Source organism: Salvelinus sp. IW2-2015, linkage group LG26 (assembly GCF_002910315.2).
Source record: "Salvelinus sp. IW2-2015 linkage group LG26, ASM291031v2, whole genome shotgun sequence".
Taxonomy (NCBI): Eukaryota; Metazoa; Chordata; class Actinopteri; order Salmoniformes; family Salmonidae; genus Salvelinus; species Salvelinus sp. IW2-2015.
The window spans coordinates 8,285,216-8,303,153 of NC_036866.1; the positions used below are offsets into that span (position 1 = coordinate 8,285,216).

The following is a 17,938-nucleotide window of genomic DNA, read 5'->3' on the forward strand; positions in this document are numbered from 1 at the left end:
AAAAGATGTATAGAGGGGCCAGCTAAGCACACGCCCCCATAGAGAGGAGAGGAAGGAGGGGGTTCACCCAGCCCCTCTAGACAGCTGGTGTCAGTAGCTTTGCAATGCATGGTGGGGGTGAAGTGTTTGGGGCTCAGACATTGTGAGTATTGGTATACAAGAGAAGGACAGTGGAAGTGATTCCTTTGCTGAATTCTAAATGGACAGTGAGTCACAAAAGTGTATCCATTCATCTATTTGATCTACTTCGATTGTTCTCCACCAAATCATCTGCCTGAGACACCTCTATAGTTAAAGAGGTCTTGCAGGGTGTGTTGGTGGTGATATACCAACCATCATGTTACCAGGGGGATATGGGGGGGAAGGATATTGATCACACTCCCCCGTCGGTCTCCCCTCCTCCCTTTCTCCAGACCACCTGAGGCCCTGGCTAGTCAACTCTACACAACGGTCTCTTCTTCCCAAATTCATCCTTCTTTCACCTCTATTGCTGAAAGTCAAAGAGGCCATTGACTCAAGTGGTGAAAGATGACCCCATACAGCTGGTTGACATCGGTAGATACTGTGTAGATGCTTCTTGTTATTGAAGTGAAGCTGACAATTTGCATTGAGGAGGACACAATCAGTGTGTATAATTTGAATAATGGAGAGGACAATATTGAATGAGAAACAATTCTAATGCAAGGTATGAAAGAACGAGTAGTACACAATCTGTTTTGTTTGGACCATAGATATAAATAAAACAAAATACATATTGCGTGACAGTGTATGCTATAGCGTCTGTTCTTTGTCCACTTTTAATACTGGTGAAGCCGTCAAATGACTCTTCACATGTCGATACTTTCAGTGCTTTCCTGTCGTCAGTCACCCATGTAATGACCTCTAGTACCGTGTATTTACTGTTGAAATGTCAAAATAATTGACTATGCATTTCCAATGGGTCTGTCTGACATTGACATCAACTTCTCTGATCTCGTTTCTCATCGTTGTCTCTACAACCCAATGGTTTGACATTATGGTTTTCAAATGCCTTTCTTCAGACAATCAACCAGACACTTAGGCAGTTATTGCTTTGTGTACAGTGCATTATTGTAATAACATTAACAAATCAGCAGCATTGGAAAGGACTTTGTACATTGACAYATTAACCCAGAATTCAGAACCAAGACTGACAACCAGGAATAACCTAATAAATGAGAGATGATTAGATAGCCTGGTCTCACATCAGATGTGACAATGACCATAAGAGTTGGCAAGACAGCATAAACAGATCTGGGCCAGGCTAAGATAAGAGGGGTTCAGTCACTGTGAGTACCTTTCTGATCAATAGAGGAACTTAATCCTATTTGGGTACAGCACATTTATATGGCAAATGTCAACTAATGATGATTCTTTGTTTGGCAAATAGACAAGCAAAGAAGAAAGTGGAGGATCCTTCAGTACAATCAAGTTGGCATGGATATAGAGTGTTGTTAATCCACGTGGATTGAGGAAGAACGTCAAACAAAATGGAAGAGTTCGAGGCTATGGGTGTGGGTTTTGTAGTGATGTTCGATAAGAACAGTCTAGGATAGAACACACGAGTTCAAAGAATTAGTAACACAATGAAATATTGTCATTTAAGTTTGTTATTACTATTGCAATTGACAAAATTGTGCCTTAGATCCGACAGACCATTTCTGTATGGACCTTGCTTTGTGCATAGGGGCATTGTCATGCTGAAACAGGAAAGGGCCTTCCCCAAACTGCTGCAAAGTTGGAAGCACAGAATCGTCTAGAATGTAATTGTATGCTATAGCGTTAAGATTTCCCTTCACTGGAACTAAGGGGCCTAGACCAAACCATGAAAAACAGCCCCAGACCATTATTCCTCCTCCACCAAACTTTACATTTGGCACTATACATTGGGGCAGGTAGCATTCTCCTGCCATTGACCAAACCCAGAATCGTCCGTTGGACTGCCAGATGGCGAAGCGTGATTCATCACTCCAGAGAACGCGTTTCCACTGCTTCAGAGTCCAATGGCGGCGAGCTTTACACCACTCCAGCTGACGCTTGGCATTGTGCATGGTGATCTTAGGCACGTGTGCGGCTGCTTGGCCATGGAAACCCATTTCATGAAGGTCCCGACGAGCAGTTCTTGTCCTGATGTTGCTTCCAGAGGCAGTTTGGAACTCGGTACTGTGTGTTGCAAAGGAGGACAGACGATTTTTACACGCTATGCTCTTCAGCACTCAAGGGTCTCGTTCTGTGAGCTTGTGTGGACTACCACTTTGCGGCTGAGCCATTGTTGATCCTAGACGTTTCCACTTCACACAGCACTTACAGTCGACCGGGGCAGCTCTAGCTGGGCAGAAATTTGATGTACTGACTTGTTGGAAAAGTGGCATCCTATGACGGTGCCACGTTGAAAGTCACTGAGCTCTTCAATAAGGCCATTCTACTGTCAATGTTTGTCTATGGCGATTGATTGGCTATGTGCTCGATTTTATACACCTATCAGCGATGGGTGTGGCTGAAATAGCCGAATCCACAAATTTTAAGGGGTATCCACATACTTTTGTATACAGTATATGGTGTACTTCTTTATCCCCTTAGTCCTTCAGTTCATATCCAGGACTATTTTTATGACTAGTCCAAGTCCAAAACTCTTATTTTTCGGTTATGATGCTCTCCTACAGTTCCATTCACTCCATGAGGCTGGCTGAGCAAAATTAGCATCTTGGACTCGAAGAGACTGCCCAGTGTCTTCTCTAACAACTGTGAGGTTTGCTTCAATCGTATCACTTTTGAGATGCTTCATGTTTCTAACCAATACATTTATTATCTCAATTCCAGGTCTGGTTTCTGACTAAACCAATTACCACAATAAAAATAGGATTTAATTGCATAAAGATGACCTCAGTCAAGATGCATAGAATGGAGGAGATTGGTGTGAGGTATTAACAGAGAATCTCCTACCATACTGTATTGTTGCTGTGTGAGCAGCTGAAAGCTTTGTGCATTACCTGTAATGATAATGTGTATTTTGGCACTGCTGGTTATGTTTTCAACAGCGAAAGTAAGGAGCATCTAAAGCCAAAGATCTCAAGGAAAAGTATATAACAGAACATGAGGAAATGTGAGACAGCTTCTGCTCTAATAGCAACTCCATCTGAACCATCTAGAAAAATGACCCAATCGTGTCAAACATCTTGACGTGTCTTCAGAAGAATAACGCAACATTTCTGAGAGAAGACACTACGGTCAAAGCAAGCGGCCATAGACATATTCACAGTCATTGAGCCGGTCTCACTCACTGTCCCTCTGTCATACCCCAAACACCCCAGGTTTCCATTGTGTTTGTGGTTGCTGTGGTGTCTGGTTGCCATTACATTGCGGGTTTCCATGGCATTGCATGGTGACCGGCGATCCTCAGGCTGTGTAGCGAGGAGGGGGGAGCCTCCTGTGTCGGAGCACGCGGACAGAGGCTATGTTCTCCTGGGTCATGAGGCGTGTCACAAGGTCCAGACTGAGGCCGGCCACCTTCTCGCCGTTCACCTCCAGCACCTCGTCTCCCACCCCCAGCAGCCCCGCGTACATCTTCACTGTGCTGCTGTCGCCCATCTCTTCAACATACACACCTACAGAACAGACAGAATAACGTACTGGTAGGGTCACACACACTTATTTTATAACACACATCTACAGGCAAATGTATGCATGCTACTGATAGCACCGGGTACATACGAGGAGTATTATTACACCTGATAATTACACACAAACACCTACAGGACAGACTGTAGGGGAGGGGAGTACTATTACACCTGATAATTACACACCAACACCTACAGGACAGACTGTAGGGGAGGGGAGTATTATTACACCTGAAATTACACACAAAACCACCTACAGGACAGACTGTAGGGGAGGGGAGTATTATTCACCTGGTAATTACACACCAACACCTACAGGACAGACTGTAGGGGAGGGAGTATTATTACACCTGATAATTACACACCAACACCTACAGGACAGACTGTAGGGGAGGGAGTATATTACACCTGACAATTACACACAAACACCTACAAGGGAAAAAAAAACACAGACTGTAGGGGAGGGGAGTATTATTACCCTGATAATTACACACCAACACCTACATGACAGACTGTAGGGGAGGGGAGTATTATTACACCTGATAATTACACACCAACACCTACAGGACAGACTGTAGGGGGGGGAGTATTATTACACCTGATAATTACACACCACACCTACAGGACAGACTGTAGGGGAGGGGAGTATTATTACACCTGAAATTACCACACCAACACCTACAGGACAGACTGTAGGGGAGGGGGTATATTACACCTGATAATACACACCAACACCTACATGACAGACTGTAGGGGAGGGGAGTATTATTACACCTGATAATTACACACCAACACCTACAGGACAGACTGTAGGGGAGGGGCACACACACACAACTAATATAAAACATACAACCTTAGGTAATATGTTGCTCTCCTGTATCCTAACACACACACACACACACCTACAGGACACATATATTACTAAACACACACGGAATACAACACTAAACACACATCCAACTGCAGGACACGAGTGAAGTAAGTTAACAATAAAATATTCACACCTTGAGCACACAGAATTGGAACATTCTAATGAACAGGACATCATTACACAACACTAGATTAGAAAGACAACCAAAACAACAAGTCCCCAATCTGGCCCCAGATGGCTCTGGGTTAGAGCAGGATAGGCCATCTAGGACCAACCCTAGGCTTTTGGCCCCAGTCTAAGTCATGGAAACACTAGACTTTAGGCCCAAGTACCGGTGTAAATGGATGCAGTGTAAAAGGCTTATTTTGTGTACCTGAGCCGGGTCGTCCTTTGCCCCGGGAGATGAGGAAGCCGAAGGGTCCTTTGGGAGGTCTGCTGAGCTCCAGCAGGAGGGTACCGTCAGGGAAGGCCTGGGCCACCCTGCCTACCGAGCGCACCCCACTGGGGCTGCCCACATCCTCCACACTCAGAACCATCTGGAGGCCCTTACTGGAGAGAGACAGATGAGCAGCTTTGAGGTGACATATATGGGGTGCTGTAGCATGCTATATTTAAAAAAAATATATATGTATATATATATATATGAATTCCGTGCCACATAATGCAAACATTGAAATCTTTGACACAGGCTCGGATACATCCATGTAGAATTTACAGGATACACGCTGCAATCTATCCTCCCAGGTGATTTCCTGAACAACGTTTTGACTCCCAGGTCTTCATCAAGTCCCATTACTTTTTGCTGGTTCTTTTTACTGGAACTCTTTGACCTAAGATCACCTGTACGATACTTGTGGACGAGCGTAGGTAATCCTGTTGTATAGAGTATCATATTCAGTATGGCCAATAGGGTTTCAATCAATATATACTGGGCACACCCTTGTGGAATCAATGTTGTTTCAATGAAATTACGTTGAACCGACGTTGAATTGACGTTGTTGCCCAGTGGGGATATTTTGACCCAATTCTACATGACGTTGATGTCGATTAAGGCAGCCCCTCCCACCTCTCTGATTCAGAGGGGCTGGGTTAAATGCCATTAGACACACTTCAGTTGAATGCATTCAGTTGTATAATTGACTAGGTATCCCCCTTTCCCTTTCATACCATAGCAAACATGCAATTTGATTTCAGTAATAAGCCATAAAGGTGATTGGAGAGACAAATGATGGCCTGCTGCCTTGTGCCATTTCCAGTTTTATAATGTAAATAATGAAGTCATTGAATGGAGATGGTCTGCTTCCTATATTAGGGTCTCTATGGCAGAACCCCCCCATAGAAAGCCATGTAGCGCGGCCCATATATAGCACGGCTGTGTCATACTCCTAGCCTATCAGGTTTCTGCCTCTCCACGAAGTTGAGTTAAGTGCAAGGCTGAAATGTCCTCCTCTCTGGTCTCTAGTGTGTCAGCAGCTGGGACACACACACACACACTCACGTACATGTACAGGCACACACACACATTGCATTGTTGGGTTTTGAATTTGCAAGAAAAGCATTTCACTGTAGTTGTGCATGTGAATTTAAAATTTTAAACACACACTCATGTACAGACACACACACACACACACGTGCGCGCACTTGACGGACACGCACACTAATAAACAAACACACACTCACTAACACAGGCAGTGTCAACAACATCACCAAACAGTCAATGTTCAATTTCATCACTGCTCCAAGCCACCTTCCCAAATCCAACATAAGATGTTGCAATAGTCTTCGAATTCCATGTCTTTCTTCGGCAGCACCACTGCACTCAATCTATTTTTATCTGTCCACTCCGAACACCCTGTCAGACCCAGTGAATGGAAACTATTCGGATGGACGACACACACGGTAGCCATCCATGCATACCAGAGATTCCCGGGAGCCTTGAGCACATGCCATCCGTGTAACATCCTGTCAGGAAGGATCCATGTTGACTTCATTCATAATGTTTTGACATGAGGTGCCACTTTAGAGAAGATCAATGTGCAAGCTTTGCATTGTGACAGATTGGATGTTAGATTAACTGTTATTACTGCAACAGTTGCCTATTTTTATGTTGCTGATGTCATAGTTCTAATGTGTGTGTTTATGTTATACCCAGTGATGTGTATTCATGGATCCCAAGGGAAGCCATGCTTCCCCCAAAATTTGACCAATAAATAAATTAACATTGCCGTAGCATTTGATTGATTGATGCCAGCAAGCATTTGGCCTCCCTTGATAATTTTTGGGTAAAATAATTAGCTGAGCTCAACTGTGGGTTGTCCAGGTGCAGCAAAACACCCGCCAAGGGAGGCCAGTTTGGATTTGGCTTCAGACAAATCAAATCACTTCCTTTGCAAAATGTAATATTCAGAAAAACGTGTCCGTTTGTCTGCTTGTGTTGATGTCCTGCAGTAGCTAGCTTGCTAAATTGGCCTCAGTCTCAGACGATCCCGCAGGTGAAGAAGCAGGATGTGGAGGACCTGGGCTGGCGTGTTTACACATGGTCTGCAGCTGTGAGTACAGTTGGAAGTACTGCCAAATTCTCTAAAACGAAGTTGCACCTGTGTAATGATCATGTTGTTTAATCAGCTTCTTGATATGTCACACCTGTCAGGTGGATGGATTATTTGGCAAAGGAGAAATGCTCACAAAACTTTGTGCACAAAATTTGAGATAAATAAGCTTTTTGTGCATATGGAACATTTCTAGGATCTTTTATTTTAGCTCATGAAACATGGGACCAACACTTTACAATTTTGCATTTATATTTTTGTTCAGTATAATTCTCTGTACAGGCCAATGATTATGACGCCGATTCTGATCTAACCATAAATTAATCATTTGTGCCACTGGCCTGAGATGACTGAATTTCAATATGTAGCCTAGCTAACATAACTGGTTAATTGTTGCCCATGCGAGGAAGGCAGGCTAGCACGCATTTTAGCTAGGTAGCCTATGAGAACAAAACTTAAAGTGTACTGTATGACAGGGCCATAGACCGTTTTGCCAACAGGAAAGAGAGGAGGATGCCATTGGCGTTCAACTAGTCTACAAGTAGGGTGAGTCAAAAGAAAATGTTTTACTTGCGCGCGCAAGCACACACACATCAGTACCATTGATAGCCACATAATATATAGCAACACTGATTGGACAGATTTTTTTTGGAACAGTACCTTTAAGTTTGCTTTCAGTGTTTTAAACTAAGCATATATAGCCTTGTTAATTTGATGTTTAAAATGTCTAAGTGTAAATTGTGCTGGAATAGTGGAGGCAGTGCTCCTGTTGTCTTTGTGCTGACTTCAAATCAAATAACTCTGTGGTTCTAAATCAGTAGTTGTTTAGTAAACTGTCGAAAACATTCACTTGCATGTGATATGTGTGATATGTTTGTCTGCAATATTTGCTTTGTGGACTTCACTGGACAGATGTTTCTTTACGGTTGTGTGATGAAACAAACGTATGTGTAGTTGAATTTCTTCCACCACTGTGTGACTGTTGTCTTTTTGTTGTCACGGCCTTATTGTACATCACGGTGGAGTTTGAACAAATGGGTTATAGKGTAAACAATGCAATTATCACAACATAGGTTGTAATTAAGCAATAAGGCCCGAGGAGGTGTGGTATAAGGCCAATATACCACAAACCCCTGAGGTACCTTATTGCTATTATAAACTGGTTACCAACGTAATTAGAACAGTAGAAATAAATGCTTTGTCATACCCATGGTATATCACGGCTGTCAGCCAATCAGATTTCAGGGCTCGAACCCTCAGTGATGTTACTGACGCACTGTACTGGTTATACCTGAGAGCAGGGCTGCTGGGCTGATCTCCAGGTGTGTATGCACTGGAGCCATCTCCCTTCTTCTTGGAGGACTGTACATTCTGGACTGATGACGATTTCCTCAGCTGCTTAAAGGGTGACCCCTGGAGATGAGAAATGAACATGACAGCAGCCCTATGCGACCTTCCATAATATGCATTTGGATTCATTTTAAGATGGTGTTACTTTTTTCAAGGTATCAGCAAATACCTTGACCAAATAGGCACTTTACAGGATAGTTATGAGGAAAAATATTAAAATTTCTAGTACACGGTCACAACAATGTTCAAACTAACTGAGATCTCAGTATCCTTATGGATTAAACAGTTTGACAAACATAAAGCAGACCCTCTCAGACTACAATCAAGGTTAGAATCGCTGTAATTCCCTATAATTGAAAAGATAAATCTCCTCTCACCATGCGTAGGGACTGGAGCGACGGGGCTTTCCTCAGTTGGCTGGGTTCTGGGCGTGCAGGACTGGGGTTAGAGCTGGAGCTGGGGCCAGGAAAGGCCGGGGGGACACCCCGGGGATGGAAGCTAAGCTGCTCTATGCTACTGGAGCGCCCTTTACCCAGCTTCCCCACTCCATTCAGGCCGATGGCGGAGAATAAACGGCGCAGAGAAAGCTTGGACCTGGCCTCCTGCTGCTCTGTCTCTGTCCCTACCATCCTGTGAGGGGGAGAGGTGTGAAGGAGGGAAAGAGGGAGAGACAGATCAACAGAAAGACATTGAGAGATGGACAACAACATATAAACAAGTACAAACATGATGAGTCACATCTAAGCTGGACTCAACTCCATTATAAATTCTAGTTATTCATTTGATCTGGAAAACCTTTTGAAATAGATAGAATTCATCCAGGAAATTGATATAATAATTTCACCTCAGATGCTTGCATTAATTCACTTATTACTCTTTGGTCAGAAGAGGTCAGTGTTGAGTTAAAAAGTATTAGACTGAGGCAGTGCTCTGTTTATGTCTGCACCACAACTCTAAAACCACCTGGTTTGAACTAGTTTGTATAAAAATGTTAACAGTCTGTGGAATACCACTAATGGCTATAGGCTAAGGCTGGCTGTCAGGCAGAGCTCCAAATTAGATGATAGTTTGGTAAAATAGAACATTGTGGGAATCTAAAAATAGATTTCTTCAACATCTCTCTCTGAAAGGGAGGAGGACCGATGTTAATTTTGGGTCAAACCTCTAAAATATTTGGTCATATATGCAAATAAATATTTTGATGTGCGACCAGGAGTTTTATTTTGGGAGCACACTCTGATTTGAGAAAAAATCTTCCAGATAATAATTGTTGTAATCAAAAATCAAATGTAATTTTATTTGTCACATGTTTTGTAGACAACAGGTGTAAACTAACAGCAAAATTATTACTTACGGGTCCTTTCCCAACAATGCAGAGTTAAAGATAAGTTGGAACATTTAATACATTTTTTAAACTAGTGACAGTGAAATGCACAGTTAATAATAAATAAAAATAGTGAGTAAAAATATCATGGCTATCTGTATAGAGGGAGTACCAGTACCGAGTTGATGTCCAGGAGTACGAGGTAATTGAGGTAAAGTGACTAGGAAACAGCATAGATAAGACAGTAGCAGCAGTGTATGTAATGAGTGTAAAAGTGTGTGTGTGTGTGTGTGTGTGTGTGTGTGTGTGTGTGTGTGGCATCAGTATTCATGTCTGTATGTTATGTGTGTATTTGTATTTGTGGGTAGAGTCCAGCGTGTGTGCATAGAGTCAGTGCAAGAGAGTTAGTGCAAAAAAGGGTAAATGCAGGTAGTCTGGGTAGCCATTTGATTAGCTATTTAAGTTTTTTTTTTAAGTCTTATGGCTTGGGGGTAGAAGCTGTTCAGGGTCCTGTTGGTTCCAGACTTAGTGCATTGGTACCGCTTGCCACGCGGTAGCAGAGAGAACAGTCTGTTGCTTGGGTGGCTGGAGTCTTTTTGGGCCTTCCTCTGACACCGCCTGGTATAGAGGTCCTGGATGGCAGGGAGCTCCTATGGGGAGGTGGTCAGAGAACTGGCAGTGTGGTGCCAGGACAACAACCTCTCAATGTCAGTAAGTCAAAGGAGCTGATTGTGGATTACAGGAAACGGAGGGCCGAGCATGCCCCCATTCACATCAACGGGGCTGTAGTGGAACGGGTTGAGAGCTTCAAGTTCCTCGATGTCCACATCACTAAGGATCTATCATTGTTCAAACACACCAACACAGTTGTGAAGAGGGCACAAAAACACCCTTTCCACCTCAAGAGGCTGAAAAGATTTGGCATGGGCCCTCAGATTCTCCAAACGTTCTATAGCTGCACCATCGAGAGCATCTTGACTGGCTGCATCACCGCATGGTATGGCAACTGCCTTCCGACTGGAAGGCGCTACAGAAGGTAATGTGTACTGGGCCGCTGTCTCATCGTTGTCGTTGATCAGGCCAACCACCGTCGTGTCGTCGGCAAACTTAACAATGGTGTTGGAGTCGTGTGCAGCCACGCAGTTGTGGGTGAACAGGGAGTACAGGAGGGGACTAAGCACTCACTCGAGGGGCCCCTGTGTGGAGGGTCTGCGTATCAGATGTGTTATTACCTAGCCTCACCACCTGGGAGCGGCCCGTCAAGAGGTCCAGAATCCGGTTGCAGAGGGAGGTGTTCAGTCCCAGGGACCTTAGCTTAGTGATGAGCTTTGAGGGCACTATGGTGTTGAACGCTGACCTGTAGTCAATGAATAGCATTCTCACATAGGTGTTTCTTTTGTCCAGGTGTGAAAGGGCAGTGTGGAGTGCAATAGAGATTGCAGATTCGATAGAGTCATGGTTGCACCATTATCAGACCGGAAATGGCTTGCTTGTAGGCGCCCAACCAGGTCAAAAGATCTGACCTATAGGCTATCACCGGTGCACCATTTTTATCGTCCTACAGTGGATTGCCGGGAACGCATTTTACATTCATAATAGATGTCGTGGGACGTTCGAATGCAACTTACAGTGCCTTCGAAAAATATTCAGACCCCTTGACTTTTTCGACATTTTGTTAGGTTACAGACTTATTCTAAAATTGATTGAATACTTTTTTTATCCTCGTCAATCTGCACACAATACCTCATAATGACAAAGCAAAACAGGTTTTTATAAATGTTTGCTAATTTATATAAAAAATGAAATATCACATTTACATAAGTATTCAGACCCTTTACTCAGTACTTTGTTGAAGCAACTTTGGCAGCAATTACAACCTCGAGTAATGTTTTGTACTTTTTGTTGTTGTATGTATACATGTATATGTGTGTGTTAATATAACAATTGTTGCTCTGTACATTAACGCCACATAGGGTATTGTCACGCTTCTTGTTCGAGGGGCGTTCGGCGGTCGACGTCACCGGCCTTCTAGCCATCACCGATCCACTTTTCATTTTCCATTTGTTTTGTGTTTGTTTTTTACACACCTGGTTTGTATTCCCCCATTACATGTTCATTATTTAACCCTCTGGTTTCCCCCATGTTTGTGTGCGTGTTTGTTTTATTGTAAGGCTGTATCTGACGGCTAGTATATTGTTGCCGGGTTTTGTTATTTATGCCCGTTTATTTCGTGGTTCCGGTATTTTTCCAGCACCATAGTATTGTGTTTGTACTGGTGTTTTCTTGTATTAAATACCTTGTCCACGCATCTCAGCTCTCCTGCGCCTGACTCCTTACACCAGTTACCCACAGCCTTGACAGGTATTACATGTACACGTACTTTACATGTTAGTGGAGTCCAATGATTTTCAAATGGAGAAGGGTAAAATTACATTCTTTGATCTACGAATTGGAATGATTCCTTGGAAAGTCTTTCCTCATTGAAAAGGACTTGTGTGATGATTTTTTGGACCTCAGTTTATCTTAAGTCAATTATTTACACTGCTCAAAAAAATAAAGGGAACACTTAAACAACACAATGTAACTCCAAGTCAATCACACTTCTGTGAAATCAAACTGTCCACTTAGGAAAGCAACACTGCATTGACAATAAATTTCACATGCTGTTGTGCAAATGGAATAGACAAAGTGGAAATTATAGGCAATTAGAAGACACCCCCAATAAAGGAGTGATTCTGCAGGTGGTGACAACAGACCACTTCTCAGTTCCTATGCTCCTGCTGATGTTTTGGCTCACTTTTGAATGCTGGCGTGCTCTCACTCTAGTTGGTAGGCATGAGACGAGTCTAACACCCACACAAGTGGCCTCAGTAGTGCAGCTTCATCCAGGATGGCACATCAATGCGATGGCAAGAAGGTTTGCTGTGTCTGTCAGCGTAGTGTCCAGAGCATGGAGGCGCTACCAGGAGACAGGCCAGTACATCAGGAGATGTGGAGGAGGCTGTAGGAGGGCAACAACCCAGCAGCAGGACCGCTACCTCCGCCTTTGAGCAGMWGGAGCACTGCCAGAGCCCTGCAAAATGACCTCCAGCAGGCCATGTAAATAAGGTATTTCTGTTTTTTATTTGCAATAAATTGGCAAAAAAATCTAAAAACCTGTTTTGGCTTTGTCATTATGGGGTATTGTGTGTAGATTTTTACTAATTTAATCAATTTTAGAATAACTGTAACGTAACAAAATGTGGAAAAAGTCAAGGGGTTTGAATACTTTCCGAAGGCACTGTACACGTAGTTAACCATTTGTTTCCACTTTGTTCAGTCATGTTACCTCATTGACTAGTTAGTTAACTGGTAACTTTGCCATTTTATCCAAATATTTGGGGGCGCAGAAAGAAAGGAAAAGAGCGTCTGCTAAATGACTTAAATGTAAATGTAAATGGATAGCTTCTTCAGGAGATCTATGATCATAGCAATGAATGAATGAATGAATGAATGACACATCTCTTGCATGTCATCATCACAAACCTGATGTTTTTAAAGAGACAGTGTACAAATGTCAACATAATGTATCCCCACTAGGAAAATAGTGCTTCATACACAATGTAGAGACCTAATAATCCACAAATGACATTGTAATTTCAATGACAGGTATTTGTATCAACATGTTAGCTTTTATAATAAACAAATGTGTTACATATTAGTTTCTAGTGCACAACATGCTTCTAAAGTAGCTAGACTTCATATAGGCTGTATCTCAATTCATTTTTAAAAAATTGTATTTTCTGGTGCTCCTAAATTTCATGTGGTGCTCCTAACTTTTAAAATTTTGTTCACCAGTGCTACCAAATGTTTATTTTATTTTATTTAGAGCCCTGTGTGGGCAACTCTGCAAATTGTGCTTTGTTCCAGCCACACCTACCGTAATTCACCTAATCAAGGTACTGTGATGAGCAGGCCTGGAGCGCTTTCATGCCAAATTCTGCCATATACAAACAGTGATATTAGAGACTCAGCGATGAGACTTGCTCTAGCTCCGCTCCTAACCCTCAATTTAACCTTGACCTGAAATAACTAAATATGTAAAAAGATTGCTAAATCCCACCAAGSCTATCAGAGGGCAAGGAAGGTAATCCTTTACAATCAACATAAAGCTTCAGGTCAGTTTAGAATTAAGCATAAGAGTGTGGTGTAGGGAGGGATTTACCAGTACTCACTGAGCTGGACTAGTGCTTTCCTCCCTCTGATGCTCTGCTCTCATTGGCCCCATGACCAGTCCATCACACCCAGAGTGGTATGGGGGAGGGGGTATGATGTTGGCTCCTCCCAGAAAGAGCTCTCCCATCCATGGATGTTGCAGCTCCACTTCTAGAGGGGAGGGAGGGATGTTTACAAGGTGAAGAATCTGTAACTTTCATATTTTTTTTAATGAAAAGCAGGAATGAGTAAGAGCCTTGTTAGACTGACATTTGCATGTGGTACGATATATTTTTGTAGAATATTGTTTGTGAGATGTGAATTTCTTTCTACATATTTGCTACATATATTTTTTTGGGGGGGATTGTTGAGTATTTATCATGCATAGACACAGCGAGAGACATAAAGAGAGTCAGAGGGGAGAGAGACAGAGAGAAATAGATGGCGAGAGAGAGAAGGCGTCCGCATGCTTCCCAGCAGAACTAGTTCGGAAGAGTTTGTGCATATATTATGATGACATTTCGTTAGTTTTGGTCTTCACTAAGGGGTTTTCCGGCTGTTCGGGTAAACACTTCGTCAAAAATGGGGATTTTTCATTCAACGAGAGACAACTCGTTTTCATGTACATTTTTTAATTGAGAAATACTGCACCAAATAGAGAGAGAGAGCAAGAACACACAGTGAGAACAATCAGATGCTTCACATATCTAATCAACCAGGCTGTGGAATCGGGTGGAACAGGCCTTGGTAGGACTACAAGGCTGGTGTTGGTGGATGTGCTGACTACAAAATCCCTGCTGGGACCTGGGTGCAGCACACACAAGCACACCCCACACATGCGCATGCATGAAGTCACACGCACGTATGCACAAGCGAACACATGCACACACAGAAGCATATGCACACACGCACAGATGCACTCACGGATACACACCTTCACAGTCACTGAGCTGACACCTCACTGACATCAGCAGCATGGACTTGACCACCCATGAGGCAGTGCATTTACCAATGGCTACTTGGGGACTGAAAACACATTTAATTGTGTCCTTTAATGTATATATTTTGACTAATGAGACTCCATTGTTAGAATTCAGTTACAGTTCAGATTGCACTTTGAAGTAATCCACCTAACCCTGTTTGTAACAACCTCTAATCGTTATCTTTAACACATCACCTTTAACAATTCTACTTAAAGGTTGTCTGATGGTAGGGATCTTGGACTACACGAAAAGGAGGGCCGAGCACTTCGACAGGGCTGTAGTGGAGCAGGAGTCCACCTGTGGTAAATTCAGTTGATTGGACTTCATTTGGAAAGGCACACACACCTGTCTATATAAGGCCCCACAGTTGACAGTGCATGTCAGAGCAAAAACCAAGCCATGAAGTCAAAGGAATTGTCCGCAGAGCTCAGAGACAGGATTTGGTCGAGGCACAGATCTGGGGAAAGGTATCAAAAAATGTCTGCCGCATTGAAGGTCCCAAAGAACACAGTGGCCTCCATTCTTAAATGGAAGAAGTTTGATACCACCAAGACTCTTCCTAGAGCTGGCCGCCCGGCCAAACTGAGCAGCCAGGGGAGAAAGGGCGGCAGGTAGCTTAGTGGTTAGAGTGTTGGACTAGTAACCAGAAGGTTGCAAGATCGAATCCCCGAGCTGACAAGGTAAAAATCTGTTGTTCTGCCCCTGAACAAGGCAGTTAACCCACTGTTCCTAGGCCGTTGTTTAAAATAAGAATTTGTTCTTAACTGACTTGCCTAGTTAAACGTTTAAAAAAGGGCCTTGGTCAGGGAGGTGACCAAGAACCCGATGGTCACTCTGACAGTGCTCCAGAGATCCTCTGTGACGATGGGAGGACAACCATCTCTGCAGCACTCCACCAATATGCCTTTATGGTAGAGTGGCCAGACGGAAGACACTCCTCAGTAAAAGGCACATGACAGCCCACTTGGAGTTTGCCAAAAGGCACCTAAAGGACTCTCAGACCATGAGAAACACGATTCTCTGGTCTGATGAATCCAAGAATAAAGTCTTTGGCCTGGATGCCAAGTGTCACGTCTGGAGGAAACCTAGCACCATCCCTACGGTGAAGCGTGGTGGCAGCATCATGCTGTGGGGATGTTTTTCAGCGGCAGGGACTAGGAGACTATTCAGGATCGAGGCAAAGATGAACGGAGAAAAGTACAGAGAGATTCTTGATGAAAACCTGCTTCAGAGCACTCAGGACCTCAGACTGGGGAAAAGGTTTACCTTCCAACAGGACAACGACCCTAAGCACACAGCCAAGTCAACGCAAGAGTGGCTTCGGGACAAGTCTCTGAATGTCCTTGAGTGGCTCAGCCAGAGTCCGGACTTGAACCCAATCGAACATCTCTGGAGAGACCTGAAAATAGCTGTGCAACGCCGCTACCCATCCAACCTGACAGAGCTTGAGACGATCTGCAGAGAAGAATGGGAGAAACTCCCCAAATACAGGTGTGCCAAGCTTGTAGCGTCATACCCAAGAAGACTCGAGGCTGTAATCGCTGTCAAAGGTGCTTCAACAAAGTACTGAGTAAAGGGCCTGAATACTTATGTAAATGTGATATGTTTTTTTATTTCTAATAAATGTACCAACATTTCTGTTTTTGCTTTGCCATTATAGGGTATTGTGTGTAGATTTATGCGAAAAATAAAAAATAAACATCAATTTTACAGTAAGTCTGTAACCTAAACAAATTTGAAAAAAGTCAATGGGTCTGAATTCCTTCCGAATGCACTGTATTACCTCAATTATCTCAACTAGCCTGTACCCCTGCACAATGACTCTGTACCGGTTCCTCCTGTATATAGCCTTGTAATTTAAATTTTGTGTTACTTTTTTWAAATATATTTTTTAACTTTCGTTTTTTAAATTTTACCTCCTTTTCTCCCCATTTTCGTGGTATCCAATTGTTAGTAATTACTATCTTGTCTCATCGCTACAACTCCCGTACGGGCTCGGGAGAGACGAAGGTCGAAAGCCATGCGTCCTCCGAAACACAACCCAACCAAGCCGCACTGCTTCTTAACACAGCGTGCCTCCAACCCGGAAGCCAGCCGCACCAATGTGTCGGAGGAAACACCATGCACCTGGCTACCTTGGCGCACTGCGCCCGGCCCGCCACAGGAGTCGCTGGTGCGCGATGAGACAAGGATATCCCTACCGGCCAAACCCTCCCTAACCCGGACGACGCTAGGCCAATTGTGCGTCGCCCCACAGACCTCTCGGTCGCGGCCGGCTGCGACAGAGCCTGGGCGCGAACCCAGAGTCTCTGGTGGCACAGCTAGCGCTGCGATGCAGTGCCCTAGACCACTGCGCCACCCGGGAGGCCTTTACTTGAGTTTTTCAAGTAAATATTCTTAACTCTTATTTTTCTTAACAGCATTGTAGGTTAAGGGCTTGTACTGTTGTATTCGGCACATGTGACAAATAAAATGTGACAAAGTAAATTCACTGGATTTGCATTCACCTCCTTTGCTCTCAACAAGGCATTTATCATCACCACCCATTGATATGCAGATGATGCTGTTACCTTTGCCCTCTGCCATTCAGATTTTTAAATTTAATTTCACCTTTATTTAACCAGGTAGGCTAGTTGAGAACAAGTTCTCATTTACAACTGCGACCTGGCCAAGATAAAGCAAAGCAGTTTGACACATACAACAACACAGAGTTACACATGGAATAAACAAACATTCAGTCAATAATACAGCAGAAAAAGTCTATATACAGTGTGTGCAAATGAGGTAGGATAAGGGAGGTAAGGCAATAAATAGGCCATGGTGGCGAAGTAATTACATTATAGCAATTAAACACTGGAATGGTAGATGTGCAGAAGATGAATGTGCAAGTAGAGATACTGGGGTGCAAAGGAGTAAGATAGATAAATAAATACAGTATGGGGATGGGGTAGTTGGATGGGCTATTTACAGATGGGCTATGTACAGGTGCAGTGATCTGTGAGCTGCTCTGACGGCTGGTGCTTAAAGCTAGT

At 43.5% G+C, this 17,938-nt stretch overlaps 1 protein-coding gene across 1 annotated transcript in view; it reads right to left on the reverse strand.

Moving 5' to 3' along the window:
* Window positions 1-681: 681 nt before the first annotated feature.
* The window catches only part of LOC111953052 (uncharacterized protein KIAA1614-like), a 47,184-nt gene continuing 29,927 nt past the window's right edge, over window positions 682-17,938 (reverse strand). Inside the window, exons 6-10 of the mRNA XM_070435382.1 lie at window positions 13,944-14,094; window positions 8,783-9,035; window positions 8,347-8,468; window positions 4,880-5,055; window positions 682-3,623 (exon numbers count right to left, since the gene is read on the reverse strand). Coding sequence (XP_070291483.1) covers window positions 3,415-3,623; window positions 4,880-5,055; window positions 8,347-8,468; window positions 8,783-9,035; window positions 13,944-14,094 — 911 coding nt within the window. The 3' untranslated portion in view covers window positions 682-3,414. The remainder of the gene's footprint in view (window positions 3,624-4,879; window positions 5,056-8,346; window positions 8,469-8,782; window positions 9,036-13,943; window positions 14,095-17,938) is intronic.